The sequence below is a fragment of the Schistocerca cancellata genome, chromosome 2, assembly GCF_023864275.1.
Source record: "Schistocerca cancellata isolate TAMUIC-IGC-003103 chromosome 2, iqSchCanc2.1, whole genome shotgun sequence".
In the NCBI taxonomy this organism is placed as follows: domain Eukaryota; kingdom Metazoa; phylum Arthropoda; class Insecta; order Orthoptera; family Acrididae; genus Schistocerca; species Schistocerca cancellata.
The window spans coordinates 1091838083-1091858740 of record NC_064627.1 but is presented as its reverse complement, the minus strand read 5'-3'; the positions used below and the strand labels follow the sequence as shown (position 1 = coordinate 1091858740).

Genomic DNA, 20658 nt, shown 5'->3' with positions numbered 1-20658 from the left:
GATTTGAGTTTGTTTGTGGCTATCTTATTTTAAAAGATGTAAATGAGTGAAAAGAAACAATGAATGCACATAAAAACTTGTAAATGAAGACATATATGAACTTAGTAAACATTACAAGGTTTTCTTTTGTATAGAATTGTGTTTGTTATTGTTTTATAGGTAAAATTCATAGGTCAACAAGTGATATGGATCTAAATAGATACAACATGGATGGGATGGTAAATAACCAAGATGCTATCCGAGATGACAAAAAGAAGAGAGGTCGTTCACCATTCAGGTAATTAAAAGTCACTTTCTGGCTGCAATTGTGGGTTAAAAAGTAAATTTTAGTTCCGCTTGAGTGTGCTCACGTGTGCACTTGTCTACGTATGTCTGGGGGAAAGAGCATTAAGAACTTGACAAAGAGCTAATGACTGTAGTAAACATACTTTGAAAGGCAAAAATCAGAAGAGTCCAAAGATCTGTAAGCATTATGATGTACATCACCACAAAACCTGCATACAAGTAATTTTGTTGGCTACCACACCTCAGTTGAAACTGAAGGACACCCCATCAAAATAAGAGACCGTATTTCCCCTTATTGCACTGTAAGGGATTGAACTAAGGTCTGCTAATTAGCTAGTAAGTTAAGGGTATGTTTTCTTTAAGTCAGGCTCAGAAAACAGGCCTGTGCTAGCAAGAATGTTTCTGTATCTCCCTGAATCTCTCCACTCAGCTAACCACTGTAATATGGTCATAGACCAAGCTGTTCCAGCTCTTGAGCCTCCTGATGAACTGTGGAGTGTTCACTGCTCCACAGAGTGTTGTTGCTTGTTGTGAGAAATCAAATGGATCTGCACAATGAGTCTTGTAATCTGACAATCACAGGTAGTGCAGCTTACATGATTGCTAACATCATGTGAAGTAAAGGAAATACGTAATAAACAACTATGTTAAAATATATAACATATTTGGCTTCTGCATCATAACATTTTCTTTTCAAAAAACAAACAGATATGTCGGGTGCCCATATGTGATTGCAGCCTTAATTTGAAGGATACTCATCATTGTTGTGTCCTAAAGAAAATGTGTTTCTTTGTTTTTTATTCTTTTTGTTACCTGTCAAATGCATATAGATTTTCCTGAGCATAATAATGCCTGCTCTCATGAAGCTTAAAAATAATCCAGTGCTTGCAAAATCTTAGTTTTGGGCTGCAGGAGCATGAGTCATATGGCGTTGATGAAGCTCCAAACAATTTTCACTTGGCCCAACGAAGCAGCATCTGAATTAATTCAAGTTTTCATTGAATCACTGGGTTGTGGGGGCACTGTAGGAGTGGGTATACACAATAACACAAAGCATCTTCCAGGAAGGCATTAAGCAGCTTGTCAATAGGTGGACTAAGTGCATAGAGGTTGAAGAAGATAATGTAAAGAAATTATGTCACTTGCAATGTTGTTTTTACCAAAAAAATATCTTTTTTAAAAAGTGCCATTACTTTTTCACTTGTCCTCGAATGAGATCATTGGGGTGTGAATGCTACTTTTAGTTCAAAAATCTTCTCCAAATTCACTTTTTAGTTTGTTTTTCAAATGAGAGACAATAGTTTCTGGAACACCATTTTGTTTTTCAAATGAGAGACAATAGTTTCTGGAACACCATTTTTGGTTACAGAATGGAGTGTGTCCTATAGCAAATTCATCTCCTCCGTGGGTTCACTAACAGCTTCAAAAATATCAAGTTATAGCGCAATTGAGTGCTACCACATCTGCAAGTTCATCATTTAATTGCAGTACCATAATGACCCAATGCTCAAATATTAAAAGCTGAGCATGGTCAGATATATCGCTGCTTTTTCCAAGTGTGAACAAAAAAGCAAAGAATGCTCTGGTTCCCTCCCCCCCCCCCCTCAAGCTGTGTCCCTAAATTCGCACCTGTGGCCTGAATTTAACAAGAGACTGTTTGCTTTCAAAGCCAAACTCTGCATCTACATCTGTATTCTGCTAACCACTACGACGTGCATGGCAGAGGGTACTTCCTAACATACCACTCCCTTTGTATTCATGTTTGGACCTTGGGAAGAGTGATCGCTTATATACCCCTGTACACACTGTAATGAGTCTGAACTTGTATTTCCAGTTCCTGTGGGAGCAATACCAAGGAAGTTGCAGTACATTCCTAGATTCTTCACTTACAAATTATGTATATATAACTATACAGTTATGTAGGTTAAGATCCCAGGTATCACATACTGCCATCATTCACCCTGGTAGGCCCTTATTTGTGAGAAATTAATGAAAAAATTTTGGAAATTTGTGAGGCACTCAATAGTGTTAAAAAAGTTGCTTCAAATAGAATGGTTCTGTGAGGAGGTTGTTGGTTCAAATACTGCCAGGCACAGTACATTTTTATTATTTTTTGTCTTTATTGAAATGACTTTCATCATCTTTTTTATTCTGTTAATTCATTTAAATGCAATTTTTTATTTCCTTTCCATTCTCATAACATTTTGGTCATAATATCGACTTCTTCATTTGCTCTCATTTCTCTTCCTATCATTCTTCTTCCACCTCAGATCTTTGTTCATGTGTTTTTAATTAATTTTATGTATTAATTTCAATTTATTTTCTTTTGTTTTAGCACCCTGTTTTTTCGTCCACATTATTGCATTCATTATATATGTTTCTCACTTTGTTTGAATTCTGTTCTACTTATAAGCCGTTTTTTCATTTAAATCTTCATCTACATTATTTTGTCCATAGTGCAACAGGTATTTTGGTTATACTTTAAATGAAAATGCACATCTGGTAATGAAAAATCACATTTTTCACACTACTGCACAGTCAATATAAGTAGATTATTTGATCTTTTGTTTTTTAACTGATAGATCGGAATTTTCAAATAATTTAATATTATAATAGGTAATAATAAATAAATATAATTAATTTCATATTCAGAAAAAGTCTGATCAGAAAAAGAATGATATAAAGAAAAAATGAACCAAATGAAAAACGTTCATATGGTGATGAAAATAATGCGACAAAGGAATAGAAATAAAAAATTACATTTAAACCAATTAATTGAATAAAAATAATGATTGAAGTCATTTTGATAAAGATTTAAAAATAAAAGAAATTTATTACACCTGACAAGATTTCGAATCCCCAATCTGTTGCATGTGGAGCTATCATCCTATCCATTACTCCACACAACCAGACTAGATAATTTGACTTTTTTGTCATTATTGAGCATCATGCAGAATCCCAAAAATTTTTGGTGTGAATTACTTGCAAACAAGGGCTCACAAGGGTGAACGGCTGCGGGGTGTGATACCTGGTATCTTAACCTATGTCACTGTATATTTGGCTTCAAAAAGTTGATCCCATCTCTGGGGACCTCTCCTTGTTAGTACTGTTTCTTTGAAACTTTATGAACATTTTCAGCATGTTTAAAGTTGTTAGTATTCTTTCGCAGTATAGTTGGTGTCTGCCTTCGAACATCCGCCATTTCATGTTTCTCAGTGTCTCAGTGGCCATCTCCATATGAACATTTGTGCTGCCGTACTTTTATGCATTCAGGTTGCACAAGTGTTTTGTTAGCAGCCTCTTTCATAGACCCAGTACATCTTCCCTGTATCCTACAATGAACTGAAGTTTATCACTGGTTTATCAACAACAGAGCATATGTGATCATTCCATTTCATTACCCTATAAATTGCTACACACAAGTATGAGCTAATTGATTCCAATTGTGACTCACTGACATTTCCATGAGCTCTGGTGCCATCAGTGAGGTATAGAGCTTAGCATTGCTGGCTGGTGTGCTGCGGGCTGCCAGTTCAAATCCAACCACCCGCAATTATTTATTATTTCATTTTATTTCTTGAAGGTTCTTGAAGTATCATATGTTTGTAATGTTCATATGTCTGGAATATTCAGTGGTTGTATAAATACTAGCATTCTGAAATAGTCGACGTTTGTATTTGCACACCCTATTCAACAGATCAGTTCTGTTTCGGCTGTATGTTGGTGTGCTAAGTGTTGTATTTCATTGGTGACCCAGCGTTCAGATTTGGACTCAAGCGTGGTCACGATATGATATTGTTTGGTGGAGATGCCAAGCACCTCAAATCATCTACATAACCGTAGCTCCAATTAGGCAATGTGAAAACCATTGCCTACTCAGACCGGAACCAGAATACAAGCAGTATAGCTTTCCGAAACCAGCACTAAGTCAGCTGCACATCAAGCATGTATCAGTGTTCTCTGGAGATGCTTGTCAAGACCTGACAAAAAAGCTGGAAGTATATGACTGAGTCACCAAATACAGTGGGTGAGAAGACATGATGTTTCTGTCAAATATGAACTTATACTTAGATGACACAGCCCAACAGTGGTTTAAGAAAAATGACGAGAAGTTCAGTAGTTGTGAAAAATTCCAGACTGGACTGAAGACAATGTTTGACAAACAGTGAACAGCAAGTCTACTTAGCAGAAGAACAACTGAGGGGCAGCGCCAAACGTCATGGGAAACAACATAGTTATACTTACAGAATGTTTTGACCCTATGCCACATCGTGAATCCTAACAAGACAGAAGTCAACAAAAAGAAGTCACAAAAGACATGTACTGAAGTACTCTTAAGGTAAAGGAGCCGACAATGTCTGGAATTCATCAAACTGTGTCAGCAAATTGAGGAAATGCTACAGAGAAGAGTCAGATGAAAGAGGTATTACTGAATGGAGTCACTACCCGGTGGTTGTGGAAGACCACCAAGAGCTCACCTCTCTCATAAGACAGATAGTAAGAGCATACAGCATTGTATGGTAGCCAGAAATGTCAGACTAAGTACACAAGATGTAGTAACCTTGAATGTCAACCCAATATGTCAGGAGATAAAAGAGAATTTGGAGGAAGATGTGTATTAGTCTTTAGCATAAGTCTGTACCACCAGTAAAATGTGCCATAAGGAATGGACTTGGATTTAGTGCCAACAGCATCAACTCCTTCACCAAGTAAAATGTCTGATGAAAGAACACATATTTGGAATATCGGGGACAGCACACCAGTCTGTTTTCATATTGTGGACACTCTGGACACATGCATTACGGCAGAGAAAGAAGACAAGTGTTCGACAAATATTATGCCACAAGACCTCAACCATCACAATGGTCCTATTCATGCCAGTCATATGGATATGATTATAATCAAACTGTGGGTCAAAGCTCATCGATGTAGCCTGGACTAGGTCACTCTCCATTCCCTGTTGCCAAACAGAGGTCTCACTGCTTGCCTAGCTGCCTAATTCAGGTAAACTAAGCATTGCTGACCATCTGCAGAGGTGAGGCTGGCATAGGTGAAAACACTCCATGGATGACAGTTCCCAAGATGACATGAAATGTGGACCACCAACCACCCTGGGCACTAGTCAACTTTGGTTTCTTTTTCTGTAATGTCAAATGCTTATCATTGTCAGCTAAAGAAGGCTATGTTCTGTGATATGAAAGTGATTATGCTGAAACTCGCAAATGGGAAATATGTACATCCAAGGCATTGTTATCCCACCATCAACTGGAAGAGTACCAGATGTCATTTGAGACGCACAGTTAAACTTTGAAGCTTTCATTGATTGCAAAATGCTACTCAGACTCACAAAAGATATCTACAATCTGGTGACAGTCATAATCATTGTTGATAGTCGAGGAGTTCTTTGGATCTCTAACTGTCATCAGGAGCCACAACTTATCCCTAAAGGTAAGTGCATGTGGACAGCTAAACCAGCCAGGAAGAGCAGCTTAGTGTTATTGATGAAGAATTGTGCTCCAGTACCACTACAAGCAACACAGGAGAAAGCTGCTATTAAACTGCCAATAGGACCTAGTCTCACTAAGAACAACATCAGTGAGTAATATAAATTTTGTGTCAGTTTTCAGATGCTTTCAAATCTGTAGTGGAGAAAAGATGGCCCAAAAGTCTTATGATGGAATACCCTGTCAATGCTGAGGATCATCCATCAATTAGCCAGTGGTCATACAGATTGTCATCGGCTGAACAGCAGGTAATCCAGGAGGAAGTGGAGAAGATGTTGCAAGATGACATCAGATACTCTTCAGAGGGTCCTTGGGCCTTACTGGAGGTCTCTGAGAAGAAGAAGAGCACCTGACATTTCTACATTGACTACCGTTCACTGAATAAAATCAGTAAGAAAGATGTATGTCCACTGTGGGGCATTGATGACACTCCAGACTGCTTGAAAGGAGCAAAGTATTCCTCTGTTATGGACTTGCAGATGGGCTACCTTCAAATTGAGATTGATGAGACTGCAGTGGAAAATACTGCCTTCATAACTTCTCCTGGCCTCTATGCATTCAGAGTTATACCTTTTTGGCTGTGTAACACTCCAGACACTTTCGAAAGTATGGTGAACAACCAGTTTTGACAGTTTAAACGGACGATGTGTCTTTGCTATCTGGATGACATTGTCATTTTTCGAAGACATTTGAAGAACATCTAGGCTGGCTGCAGCTCTTGGCCTGAACTCAAAACAGTTACACTTCCTTGTCCAAGAAGTAAAAATCTTGAGGCACCTTGTGAATGGTGGTTTAGTTCATCCTGATCCACAGAAAACAAAAACAGTCACAGACTTTTGGACTCCACAAGCCATTCCTGATGTGAGAAGTTTCTCCGAATGTCCTCAAACTACTGGCAATTCATCAAGGACTTCTGTCCCAAGGCACCTCCCCTGCAAGAACTACTGCAGGGAGATGCCAAGTTGTCCTGGAATGAGGTGCAATAGGAAGTGCTAACATATTCTCCAGCTCTAGTATTGTATGATGAGAAAACTGAGACAGAATTTCACACTGATGGTAATGGTTTTGGAATAGATGCAGTTATAGTATAAATTCAGAAGGGTGCTGAGAAAGGTGGTAGTTTATGCTTTCAAAGTACTCTCCAAGTCCGTGATGAACTACTCCACAACTGATAAAAGGTACTGTGCAGTTGTTTGGGCCATCAACAAATTCCAGCCATATTTATTTAACAAGCCATTCACTGTAGCAACAGATCACAATTCTCTATGCTGGCGGAATAGCCCAAAGGATACATCTGGTTGACTGATGGGATGGAACTGCAGCTTCAGGAGTAAGGTGTCATAAAGGTGTGCAAAAACCAACACAGACACAAGGACACTGACTGACTTTCAAGGAATCTTTTGGCAGAACACAGTGCATGTACAAAATCTCAGCCATCTCTCTATTAAATGACATTGCTGTTTTACCAGAGGGAAGATCCAGCATTGCTGAAAGCCACAGAAGCCATAAAGAATGAGGGGCTGGCCAAAGGTTTATAAGCGGATATATGATCCAAGGAGACGTGAAAGGGTTGCTTGTCACCAAGCTCATCTGCAGCCAGTGATCCTGAAGTATTTTCACAATGCACCAACATCAGTGTTCCGAGAAGGCTCTAGACCGCATCTGTATCAGGTATCACTGGCCGACTATCTACCATCCATTAGACACTATGTAAGCTACTGTAAGGAACAAAAGCCTGCACCCCAGTTACCTTCCTGGGCATCTGGTACCAATCCTGTCTGCAGTGACACTATTCCACTGAATTGGAATCAATCTCTAAGAAACATTCCCAAAGTCAATAAATGGGAATCGATGGATAATAATCTGCAATGACTACCTCATCTGCAATGCTGCCACCAAAGCCATGACTAAGGAAGCTCCAGGAATTCCAAATTCCTTGTCAAAACATTTGAAACACAGAACACCCTATGTGATGCTCTCTGATTGTGGAAAATTTTTCCAGTTGAGGCTAGTATCAGAGGTAATTTCTCACTTCCATTTCACTCAAAGGAAGACAGATGCCTACCATCCACAGTCGAATGGCCCCATTGAATGCTTTAACAAGATATTGGCAGATATGCTCTTAATGTGCATTAATTTAGAACAGAGAGATTGGTATACAGTACTGCCCATCGTGATGCTCACATACAATACAGCGAAGCAAGACACTACAAGCTTCACACAGTTCTTTCTGCTCCGTAGTCACGAGTCTAAAATGACAGTGGATATATTGTTCCCATTTCAACTGGACAATACTCAGGATGACTAGATGAAACTCTTCATCACCAGGATCAAAGAAGAAGAAAGGAACCTGGTTCATACATGGACAGACCCTAGACGCCCTGGAAAAAGATTGAGAACACTATAACTCCAAGCATCGTCCTGTGAGTTACAGCCAGGGAAACTTGGTACGGAAAGTGAGACTATCTGAAAAGTTACTAAAGTCCTACTTTGGGCCACATCAGATCTTTTGTCAATTGTTGGATGTCATGTATGAAAGTGATAACATTTCATCTAGAAGACAAAGCACAGAGACAACACCCATGTCCTCCATATGAAGCCCTTTTACAGTCCAGAGACACAGATTGATGATGGGAGGTGCAAAGAAACTGAAGACCCACTTGACAATCATGAAACTTTGATGAAAGGAGTTACCTTTGATGCTCATTATAATGAAGAGGATGTAACAACAGGAACAGCCTGCAAGGATTTACCAGAGCCACAGTGCCGAGGACCAGTGACAATATCTAGACCCAGAGTGCTGCAGTCAGCTCCAATTTCAATAATCTCCCCCACTCAAAACAGCATTTTCTACCAAGGAATAAAACTGTACAATAAATTACCAAAAGAGATTAAAGAAATTGCAAAAATAGACTTTTTTTAAAAAGGCAGCTAAAAAGTACCTGTTATGCAATACATTTTATACATTGAAGGATTACTTAGCTAAAACAGAGTAGGGGTTTGATAAAAAATGTTATACAAGTAAATAATAATAAAAATGATTACAAAATATACAACATTCCACGTAACACCTTCACTTCATGTTTTTTCCTTCTTTTTTCCTTTCTAGAAATACTTACCCCCAAGCTATGCATAGCACAATACTGACACCTCTTCCTCTTTCTGAGCTCAACTTCTCACTCATTATGGAGGGATGCTGACTCAGTTTTTCAGGATATCAAATGGGAAGTCGCAGTACAGAAAATGGCCTAGATATCACCAGTGTTTGAGTGTGTGTGTGTGTGTGTGTGTGTGGCTTATTCGTGTGTTTTATACATTTACATATACCATAGAGATCCCTGCCCTTATGTACAAACCATATCAACTTGGTTTCTGCACACTGTGGAAGCATAGCTTCCAGTATTGTGTGTGTGTGTGTGTGTGTGTCTTCTCTCCAAAATAATATTTGATCTACAAGTGTCCATAATGTTCTTCTAATGGTGGTAATGATCGTTGTTCACACTGTTGAAGTTTACTTTTAAAATAATCATCCTCCCGTATTCCTTTCTTAGCATTATGAAATAATATTTACTGCAACATTCACTGTTATCAGCGTGATGCATTTCAGTGGCATGCTACCATCATTAGATGCATTTACAGTTACTTTTACATTGTAATTAAAATGAAGCGAGGTTAGTTTCCTTTTCTGTGTGTGCTAGTGAGGTTATGTGTCGAAACAGACACCTGTTTCCTCTCTGGCACACAAGCAAAGGAAACTAACTTCACTTCATTTTAATTGCAACGTAAAAGTAACTGTACATGTATGTGATGACAGCAGCACATTGCTAAACTGCATTATGCTAATAAAACATTAGTAACAATTGACTGTTGCGCTATATATTATTTCATAAAAATCTTTACAATACATTCGTGGCCCACGGACCACACCCATATAACATGGATAAATTTAATTTAAGGTTGTCTTACCTGCTTTGCTAAATCTTAAGTTGAAAAAGTTAATTACAAAGGTTAATCCAGGTCCTTGTTCATATCCTTCATATCCAAAGGTAACCTTGATAATGCATATGAACTTGATTTATAAAACCTTTTATATACTTTATGTCAGTGCTGAACTGTTGAAGGAACTATCCAGCTCATGAAACGCGTATGCAACAGTCTAGTTTTCATTAAGAAGGTGATGATCAGTGTATAATACTAATTGTGATACACACTTAAGTGCCTCAAACTTTTGTATACTCCAAATGATAGCTAATAGTTCCTCCATGTTGCTATATAATTTAATTGGAGTTGTCTAGGTTCCTGCTAGCAAAAGAAACAATTCTATGTTCCCCAGTTTTGGAACGCCATACTCCCTGAAATAATTCTGTAGCTACACTGTATTCCAATGTGTCTGTATCTAATTTGGGTGGTTCAGTCATTATCAGATGTCATAATATTGGAACATTTACCAGTGCATCTTTTATGTTCTGAAAGGCTTTTGCAGTATTATTCATCCCAAATCTAAGTAGTTCTATGCTTCAACAATGCAAGTAAGCACGGATTATTCATTACTTGTCTCTGTGTATATAAACAATAGAATCCAGTTAATCCCAAAAATGAACCTGTTTCACATTACGTGATTCTGGACAGTTTCTCATACCTCTTACCCATTCAGAGTCTGGCTTTATACCATTTACTCTCACTGGATGTCCTACGAACTTAAGTTCCTCTTGAGAAAACTGTGATTGTGCTAGTTTGATAGTTATTCTTCTTCCATAAAATTTATATAAAGACTTAGTGAACAAAGTACAGTGCTCCTACCGTGTCTTGGATACCAGTAAAGTATAATCCACATAAATTAAAAGTACTTACAATAATCCTTTCACAAGAGCTTGATCAAGAGCTCTAATAAATACTGAAACTGAAATACTCAATCCAAAAAATATTAGTTTAAATTAAAAAGTTTTCCATCATATAAATTGCTGTATATTCTTTAGTATCCTTATTTAATTTTACCTGCCAGTAGCCACTTGTCAGATCCATTGAACTAAAATGTCACACCTCTTCAAACCATGCCAGTAATTCATCAATACTCACGGTCTATCATGTTCCATTTCTATGTGCCTATTTAGTGTGCATGCATCCAGTGCAAGGCGAACCAGGCCTGTAGCTTTCTTAATCACAAGTAACTGATTGTTCTAGGCACTTTAAACTATATTCTATTATTTGGTTGTCTATCATTTTGTTTATTTCTTCATTTCTTCTTGTATTGCTGGTTTCAAACTTACTGGTACTGACTGGAGCTTAAAAAAGAATGGTTCTTTGTTTTTGATGTTTAAACTGCACATCTAGTCACCTATGAGTGCCATGTATGGTATACAAAAATTCAAAATCACTTGGTGCTTAAGCAACCAGTCTACACCTAATTGTATTTGCATTGGAAAATCCAGGATGGTATGTAACAATATTATGAGAAGGAAAGTTGCTACTCACCATGTAGTGGAGATGCTGAGTCACAGGTAGGCACAACAAAAGGACTGTCACAGTTAAAGCTTTCAGCCATTGGCCTCCTTCAACAATACACACACACACACACACACACACACACACACACACACACACACACACACACAACTCACACACATGACTGCAGTCTAGGCAACTGAAACCACCTTGTGAGCAGCAGCACCAGTGGATGACGGAAGTCGTGATTGGGTGGGGCTAAGGGGAAGGCTGGGGCAGGGAGGGGGAGGGATAGTATGGTGGGGGTGATGGACAGTGAAGTGATGCATGTTAGACGGAATGCAGGGGAGTGGCGAGGAGGAAGGGCAGAGGGGGGGGGGGGGGGGGGAAGCAGCAAAAAAGGAGAGAAATAAAAAAGACTGGTTGTGTTGGTGGAATGATGGCTGTGCAGTGCTGGAATGGGAACAGGGAATGGGTTGGATGGGTGAGGACAGTGACAAACAAAGGTTGAGGCCAGGAGGGTTATGCGAACAAAGGATGTATTGCAGGGATAGACCCCACCTGTGCAATGCTGAAAAGCTGGTGTTGGTGGGAAGGGTCCACATGGTACAGGCTGTGAAGCAGTCATTGAAATGAAGGATATTATGTTGGCAGCGTGTTCAGCAACAGGATTCTCCGCTGGTTTCTTGGCCACAGTTTGTCGGTGGCCATTCATGCAGCTTGTCAGTTGTCATGCCTACATAGAATGCAGTACAGTGGTTGCAGCTTAGCTTGTAAACCACATGACTGGTTTCACAGGTAGCCCTGCCTTTGATGGGATAGGTGATAGTGACTGGACTGGAGTAGGTGGTGGTGGGAGGATGTACAGGACAGGTCTTGCATCTAGGTCTATTACAGGGATATGAGCCATGAGGTAAGGGACTGGGAGCAGGGGTTGTGTGAGGATTGAGGAGTATATTGTGTAGGTTCGGTGGATGACAGAATACCACTGTGGGAGGGGTGGAAAGGAGAGTAGGCAGGACATTTCTCATTTCAGGGCACGATGAGAGGTAATCAAAACCCTGGCGGAGAATGTAATTCAGTTGCTCCTGCCCTGGTCGGTGCTGAGTTACGAGGGTAATGTCCCTCTGTGGCCAGACGGTAGGACTTTGCAAGGTGGTGGGAGACTGGAAAGATAAGGCATGGGAGATTTGTTTATGTAGAAGGTTGGGAGGATAATTACAATCAGTGAAGGTTTCAGTGGGACCCTTGGTATATTTCGAGAGGGACTACTCATCACTGCTGATGCGACGACCATGGGTGGCTAGGCCGTACGAAAGGGCTTTGGAATGGGTGGCAGCTGTCGAAGTGGAGGTATTGTTGGTGGTTAATAGGCTTGATATGGATGGAGGTACTGATGTAGCCATCTTTGAGGTGGAGGTCAACATCTAGAAAGGTGGCTTGTTGGAGTGAGTAGGACCAGGTGAAGCAAATGGGGGAGAAGTTGTTGAGGTTCTGGAGGAATGTGGATAGGGTGTCCTCACCTTCGATCCAGATAGCAAAGATGTCATCAGTGAATCTGAACCAGGTGAGGGGTTTAGGATTCTGGGTTTTTAGGAAGGATTCCTCTCGGTGGCCCATGAATAGGGATTTGTTTGTAGGTAATGCATTCAAAGGAGAAGTAATTGTGGATGAGGATATAGTTGGTCATGGCAACTAGGAAGGAGGTTGTTGGTTTGCAATCCATTGGGCATTGAGAAATGTACTGTTCAATAGCAGTAAGGCCATTGGCATTAGGGAATGTACAGGAAGATGGCATCAGTTGTGATGAGCAGGGCACCGAGGGGTAAAGGGATGGGAACTTTGGAGATTCGGTGGAGGAAATTGTTGGTATCTTTTATATAGGAGCATAGGTTCCGGGTAATAGGTTGAAGGTGCTAGTCTATGAGAGCAGAGATTCTCTTAGTGGGGGGCACAGTAACCGGCCACAATGAGGCATCCTGGGTGCTTATGGTTACGTACTTTAGGAAGCATGTAGAAGGTAGCAGTGCAGGGAGTGGTAGGTGTGAGTAGAGAGATGGACTCTGGGGAGAGGTTCTGGGATTGGCCTAAGGATTTGATTAGTGACTAGAGATTCTGTTGGATTACTGGTATGGGGTCACTGTTGCAAGGTTTGAGGATGGATGTATCTGACAGCTGGCAGAGTCCTCCCACCAGGTAATCCTTGTGGTTCAAAACAACAGTGGTGGAGCCTTTGTCTGCAGGTAGGATTATAAGATTGGGATCAGTTTTTAGATGGTGGAGTGTGGTTCTTTCTGCGGATGTAAGGTTAGTTTGCATGTTGCGGCATTTGGGGAATGATGGTGAGGCAAGGTTCGAGGTTAAGAAATTCTGGAAAGTCAACAGGGCTTCGTTTAGGGGGCAGTGGGGGTGGATCACAGTTGGATGGAGGAGTGAACTGAGTTAGGCAAGGTTCAATATTGGTATTTTGTTGAGCCTGATTGGTAGGGTTTGTGGGCCACCTAGAGGAATCCTTCCTAAAAACCCAGAATCCAAAACCCACCACCTGGTTCAGATTCATTGATGACATCTTTGCTATCTGGATCCACATTCCTCCAGAACCTAACAACTTCTCCCCCATTTGCTTAACCTGGTCGTATTCAACCCAACAAACCACCTTCCTAGATGTTGACCTCCACCTCAAAGATGGCTACATCAGTAGCTCCGTCCATTTCAAACCTACTAACCACCAGCAATACCTCCACTTCAACAGCTGCCACCCATGCCATACCAAGAAGTCCCTTCCGTACAGCCTAGCCACCCATGGTTGTCACATCTGCAGTGACGAGCAGTCCCTCTTGAAGTGTGCCGAGGGTCTCACTGAAGCCTTCACTGACCATAATTATCCTACCAACCTAATACATAAACAAATCTCCCATGCCTTATCTTTCCAGCCTCCCACCACCTCCCAAAGTCCAACCATCCAGTAACAGAGGAGAATTCCCCTCATAACTCAGTACCACTCAGGACTGGAGCAGCTGAATTAGTTCTCCGCCAGGGTTTCGATTACCTCTTATTATGCCCTTAAATGAGAAATTTCCTGCCCACTATACTACCCACCACTCCCACAGTGGTATTTCAACGTCCACCGAACATACACAATATACTCCTCCATTCTTACACAACCCCTGCTCCCAATCCCTTACCTCATGGCTCATATCCCTGTAATAGACCTAGATGCAAGACCTGTCCTGTACATCCTCCCACCACCACCTACTCCAGTCCAGTCACTTATCACCTATCCCATCAAAGGCAGAGCTACCTGTGAAACCAGTCATGTGATTTACAAGCTAGGCTGCTGCCACTGTGATGCATTTGATGTAGGCATGACAACCAACAAGCTATCTGTCCACACGAATGGCCACTGACAAACTGTGGCCAAGAAACAATCGGATTACTCTGTTGCTGTACACATTGCCAAACATAATATCCTTCATTTCAATGACTGCTTCACAGCCTGTACCATATGGATCCTTCCCACCAACACCAGCTTTTCGGGACTGCACAGGTGGGAACTATCCCTGCAATACATCCTGCGTTCACGTAACCCTCCTGGCCTCAACCTTCGTTAGTCACTGTCCTCTCCCATCCAGCCCATTCCATGTTCCCATTCCAGCACTACACAGTCATCATTCCATCACCACACACAATCATTTTATTTCTCTTCTTTTCCACTACTGCCACCCCCTCTCCCCACCTCTCCCCTGCCCTCTGTCTAACATGCAGCACTTCACTGTCTGTCACCCCCACCATAATATCTCTACCCTCCCCACCCCAGACTCCTCCATAGCCCCACCCAATCGCCACTCCCATCATGCACTGGTGCTGCTGCTCACAGCATGGTTTCAGTGGCCTGAGATGTAGTCGTGTGTGTGTGTGTGTGTGTGTGTGTGTGTGTGTGTGTGCACATGCATATGTCTGCCTGTTGTTGAGGAAGGCCAATGGCCGAAAGCTTTAATTGTGAGTCTTTTTGTTGTGTCTATCTGCGACTCAGCATCTCTGCTACATGGTGAGTAGCAAGTTTCCTTCTCCCAATTGTATTTGAATATTTATGTTAGGAAATGTGAAGGAGAATGGTTCTATATTTATAGCTTTCTTGGTTTCCTGTTTAATTAATTTATCTGTGGTACCAGTAATTGCTATTAGATAAACGTGTGTAATTGATAAACTAGGAAATAAATCCATCTTTTTGCATGTAGTTACCAGCTCTTCTGAATCAAGGAAATCTTGTGCTTGAATCAATGTGAATTTCTCCTTTCGTATTCCCTATTTCTCACTTACAGTAGGTTTTGGTGTAAAGTCCTCTGTTTCATTGTAGTAGCCGACTGAGACAGTTGCAGCAACAGGGAAGTAACCGCTTTTGTGACATTTAAGAGTTCCTAACCAGGAGTGAATTTTATTATATCGTCTGTGTGCTTTAATAGTTTAGTTTCTTGAGTTTCTGCGTGTAAATTCAATATCTAATAGCCACAGTTCTCACGTTTTCATTTAAATAAACCGATTTTGTGACATATTACAAGTTCCTAATCAAGGGCAAATTATTTAATTTCACCTTAGTGCTTCGGTAGTTAGGTTTTTGAATATCTGCATATTACTAGACACAGCTCATGTGTTTTCATCAGGGTCTACAGTAGGATTGCGGAGCACATGCCGATAGACTGTTTACCTGCATAGTTTAGTTTTCCATGGTCTTTAGTATGGGCAGGGACTGTGATTGTTGTGTGCGGATGCGAGCCGTGTTGGTGACACTTCACTCTCAGCTTCAGGCTGTGATGGCTTTGGTTACACAGTTTGAGGCTGCAGTGGATGGGCACCTCTGTTGTGGGCCGGCCGTGGGGATCCAATGGATGTCCAGCATGTCAGAGTCCTCTGATCGGTCCTCACTGGTGGCCAACACAGTTACTGCTCACACTGAGCACTGAGCACTGGAATCCGTACCAGATCGGGTTGATGGAGGAGATAGAGAAGATCCAAAGAAGAGCGGCGCGTTTCGTCACAGGGTTATTTGGTAACCGTGATAGCGTTACTGAGATGTTTAACAAACTCAAGTGGCAGACTCTGCAAGAGAGGCGCTCTGCATCGCGGTGTAGCTTGCTCGCCAAGTTTCGAGAGGGTGCGTTTCTGGATGAGGTATCGAATATATTGCTTCCCCCTACTTATACCTCCCGAGGAGATCACGAATGTAAAATTAGAGAGATTAGAGCGCGCACAGAGGCTTTCAGACAGTCGTTCTTCCCGCGAACCATACGCGACTGGAATAGGAAAGGGAGATAATGACAGTGGCATGTAAAGTGCCCTCCGCCACACACCGTTGGGTGGCTTGCGGAGTATAAATGTAGATGTAGATGTAGATGTAGATGAGACTGACCCTTCACCTGTAGTCGAGTGGGATGTCACCCCAGGGCAAAGCAGGTGGCGGAAGACTTCCTAGGCAGCTGTATGTAAGGCCTCCCTGGTTTGTCTGACAAACAAGTTCCAGGTGCTGTCTCTGGCTGACACTGTCACTGAGCCAGATGCTGTCGCCTGCCCTGTTTCAGAGGAAACCACTCAGCCTGCAAGATCCAGGCAGTCACAGAGGGTGGGATTACTGGTAGTTGGGAGCTCCAAAATTAGGCGCATTATGGGGCCCCTTAGGGACTTGGCTTACAAGGAGGGTAAGAAAACCAATGTGCACTCCGTGTGCATACCAGTTGGAGTCATTCCAGATGTGGAAAGGGTCCTCCCGGATGCCATGAAGAGCACAGGGTGCAGCCAACTGCAGGTGGCTGCTCATGTCGATACCAATGATTTGTGTCACTTCAGATCAGAAGAGACTCTCTCTGGTTTTGAGCAGCTAACAGAAGTGGTAAAGGCTGCCAGTCTTGCTTGCAAGATAAAAGCAGATCTGACCATTTGCAGCATAGTCCACAGGTCTAATTGCAGACCTCTGGTACAGAGGTGAGTGGAGGGTCTGCGACCGTGTAGGGTGCAGATTCCTCAACTTGCGCCAAAGGGTGGTTGGGTTTCAGGTTCTGCTGAATAGGTCAGGTGTCCACTATATGCAGTATATGCAGGAGGCGGCTACATGGGTAGCAGGGGCTGTGTGGCGTGGACTGTGCGGTTTTTTAGGTTAGATGGTCTCGGGAAAACACAAGCAGTCACAATGGGTGCAGGCAGAACACAGGAAGAATGTAGATACAGGAACCACTGGTATAACAGTTGTAAATTGTCGTAGCTGTGTTGGGGAAATACCAGAGCTCCAAGCGCTAATAGAAAGCACTGATCTTCAGATCGTTATAGGCACTGAAAGCTGGCTAAAGCCGGATATAAGCTCAGCCGAAATTTTTGCGAAGAACCTAACGGTGTTCCAAAAGGATAGGCTAAACACGGTTGGCAGTGGCGTGTTTGTTGCTGTCAGAAGTTGTTTAACTAGTCACGAAATTGAAGTAGATACTTCCTGTGATTTAGTATGGGCAGAGGTCATTGTTGGCAACCGGAATGAAATAATAATTGGATCCTTTTACTGACCTCCCAATTCAGATGATACAGTTGCTGAAAGGTTCAAAGAAAACTTGAGTTTGATTTCAAACACGTACCCGACTCATACAATAATAGTTGGTGGTGACTGTAATTTACCCTCGATATGTTGGCGAAAATACACGTTTAATTCCGGAGGTAAGCATAAAACACCATCCGAAACTGTTCTAAATGCATTCTCTGAAAATTATTTCGAGCAGTTAGTTCATGAGCCCATGCGAATAGTAAACGGTTGTGAAAACACACTTGACCTCTTAGCAACAAATAATCCTGAGTTAATAACGAGCATCAGAACTGATTCAGGGATTAGTGAACACAGGTCTGTCGTAGCGAGATTGAATATTGTAATCCCCAAATCCTTTAAAAATATACCTATTCAAAAAAAGCAGATAAAATTCACTTGACACCTTCCTGAGAGACAATTTCCACTCATTCCATATTAATAATATAAGTGTAGACCAGATGTGGCTTAAATTCAAAGAAATAGTATCGGCAGCAATTGAGAGATTTATACGAAATAAATTAACAAACGACGGAGCTGATCCTCCTCGGTACACAAAACGGGTTAGAACACTGTTGCAGAAACAACGAAACAAACATGCCAAATTTAAACAGAGCAAAATCCTCAAGAAGCTTGAAATTTAGCGTGTTCTTCAATGCGAGATGCTTTTAAGAGTTTCCACAACGAAAATCTGTCTCAAAACCTGGCAGAAAATCCAAAGAGATTCTGGTCGTATGTGAAGTATGTTAGTGGCAAGAAAAAATCAATGCCTTCTCTGTGCAATAGCAATGAAGATACTATCAAAGACAGTGCTGCCAAAGCAGAGTTACTAAACACAGCCTTCTGAAATGTTCCAGAATTCAAATCGAGAACAGCTGCCAACATGAGTAACGTAGAAGTAAATATCCTCGGAGTAGTGAAGCAACTCAAATCACTAAATAAAAGCAAGTCTTCTGGTCCAGACTGTATACCAATTAGGTTTCTTTATGAGAAAGCTGATGCATTAACTCCATACTTAATTATCATATACAACCTTTCGCTTGATGAAAGATCCATACCCAAAGACTGGAAAGTTGCACAGGTCACACCAATATTCAAGAAGGGTAGTGGGAATAATCCACTAAATTACAGGCCCATATCATATATCAATATGCAGCAGGATTTTGGAACATATATTGTGTTCGAACATTATGAACTACCTCAAAGAAAATTGTCTGTTGACACAGTATGGGTTTAGAGAACATCGTTCCTGTGAAACACAACTAGTTCTTTATTCACATGAAGTATTGAGTGCTATTGACAAGGGATTTCAGATCGATTCCATATTTCTGGATTTCTGGAAGGCTTTTGACCTTATGCCACACAAGCGGCTCATAGTGAAATTGCGTGCTTATGGAATATCGTCTCAGTTAGGTGACTGGATTTGTGATTTCCTGTCAGAGAGGTCACAGTTTGTAGTAATTGATGGAAAGTCATCGAGTAAAACAGAAGTGATTTCTAGCTTTCCCCAAGGTAGTGTTATAGGCCCTTTGCCGTTCCGTATCTATATAAACGATTTGGGAGACAATCTGAGTAGCTGTCTTCGGTTGTTTGCAAATGACACTGTCGTTTATTGACTAATAAAGTCATCAGAAGATCAAAACAAACTGCAAAATGATTTAGAAAAGATATTTGAATGGTGCGAAAAGTAGCAGTTGATCCTAAATATTGAAAAGTGTGAGGTCATCCACATGAGTGCTAAAAGGAACTCATTAAACTTCAGTTACATGATAAATCAGTCTAATCTAAAAGTTGTAAATTCAACTAAATACTTACTTATTACAGTTATGAACAACTTAAATTGGAAGGAACACACAGAAAATGTTGTGGGGAAGGCTAACCATAGACTGCATTTTATTTGCGGGACACTTAGAAAATGTAACAGACCTACTAAGGAGATTGCCTACACTACACTTGTCCCTCTTCTTTTAGAATACTCCTGCTCAGTGTGGGATCCTTACCAGATAGGACTGATGGAGTACATCAAAAACATTCAAAGAAAGGCAGCACATTTTGTATTATCACGAAATATGGGAGAGAGTGTCACAGAAATGATACAGGATTTGGGCTGGACATCATTAAAAGAAAGGCGTTTTTCGTTGTGACAGAATCTTCTTGCAAAATTCCAATCACCAACTTTCTCCTATGAATGCAAAAATATTTTGTTGACACCGACCTACATAGGGAGGAACTATCACCACGATAAAATAAGGGAAATCAGAGCTCGTACGGAAAGATATAGGTGTTCATTCTTTCTACGCACTATACGAGATTGGAATAATAGAGAATTGTGAAGGTGGTTTCATAAACCCTCTGCCAGGCACTTAAATGCGATTTGCAGAGTATCCATGTGGATGTAGATGTAGATGAGAACTACTCTGTGATGAGTATTTTATGATTACATGCAACCAGTATATCCTGGATTTTTGCACATGATCCAGGGCACTCTCCGTTTTCCACAACTGTATAGGGATAATTATTTTGAACTACATCTTTTCAAGAATTAGTTATGTCCATGTTTTTAGAATTTTTATTTGTGTTAGAGATTATGAGGTAAGAAAACTTGTGAATGTATATTGTTTCCATCATTGCTTCTTGTCTTATTTCTGTTATTATGCACAATAATTAGTTTCTCTTTTCTTTACAAGTGGACTAGAAAAGATTTATTGTTTTTATTTGTATTAACCCAGTCACTATCCTGGAAACTTTTATTCTTTCCTGTATTCATTGTTTCTAATCCTTCTAGGAAAGTAAGCAAATCATTAACATTTGTCCATCCTCTGTACCATATCTCTTTCCTCATATAGTGTGGTAGCTGTTTTATTAATGCCT

At 40.9% G+C, this 20658-nt stretch overlaps 1 protein-coding gene across 1 annotated transcript in view; it reads left to right on the top strand.

Annotated features, from left to right (window-relative positions):
• LOC126163107 (ryanodine receptor) overlaps positions 1-20658 on the top strand; it is a 737240-nt gene that overhangs the window by 405548 nt on the left and 311034 nt on the right. The window contains exon 31 of the mRNA XM_049920028.1: positions 160-277. Coding sequence (XP_049775985.1) covers positions 160-277 — 118 coding nt within the window. The remainder of the gene's footprint in view (positions 1-159; positions 278-20658) is intronic.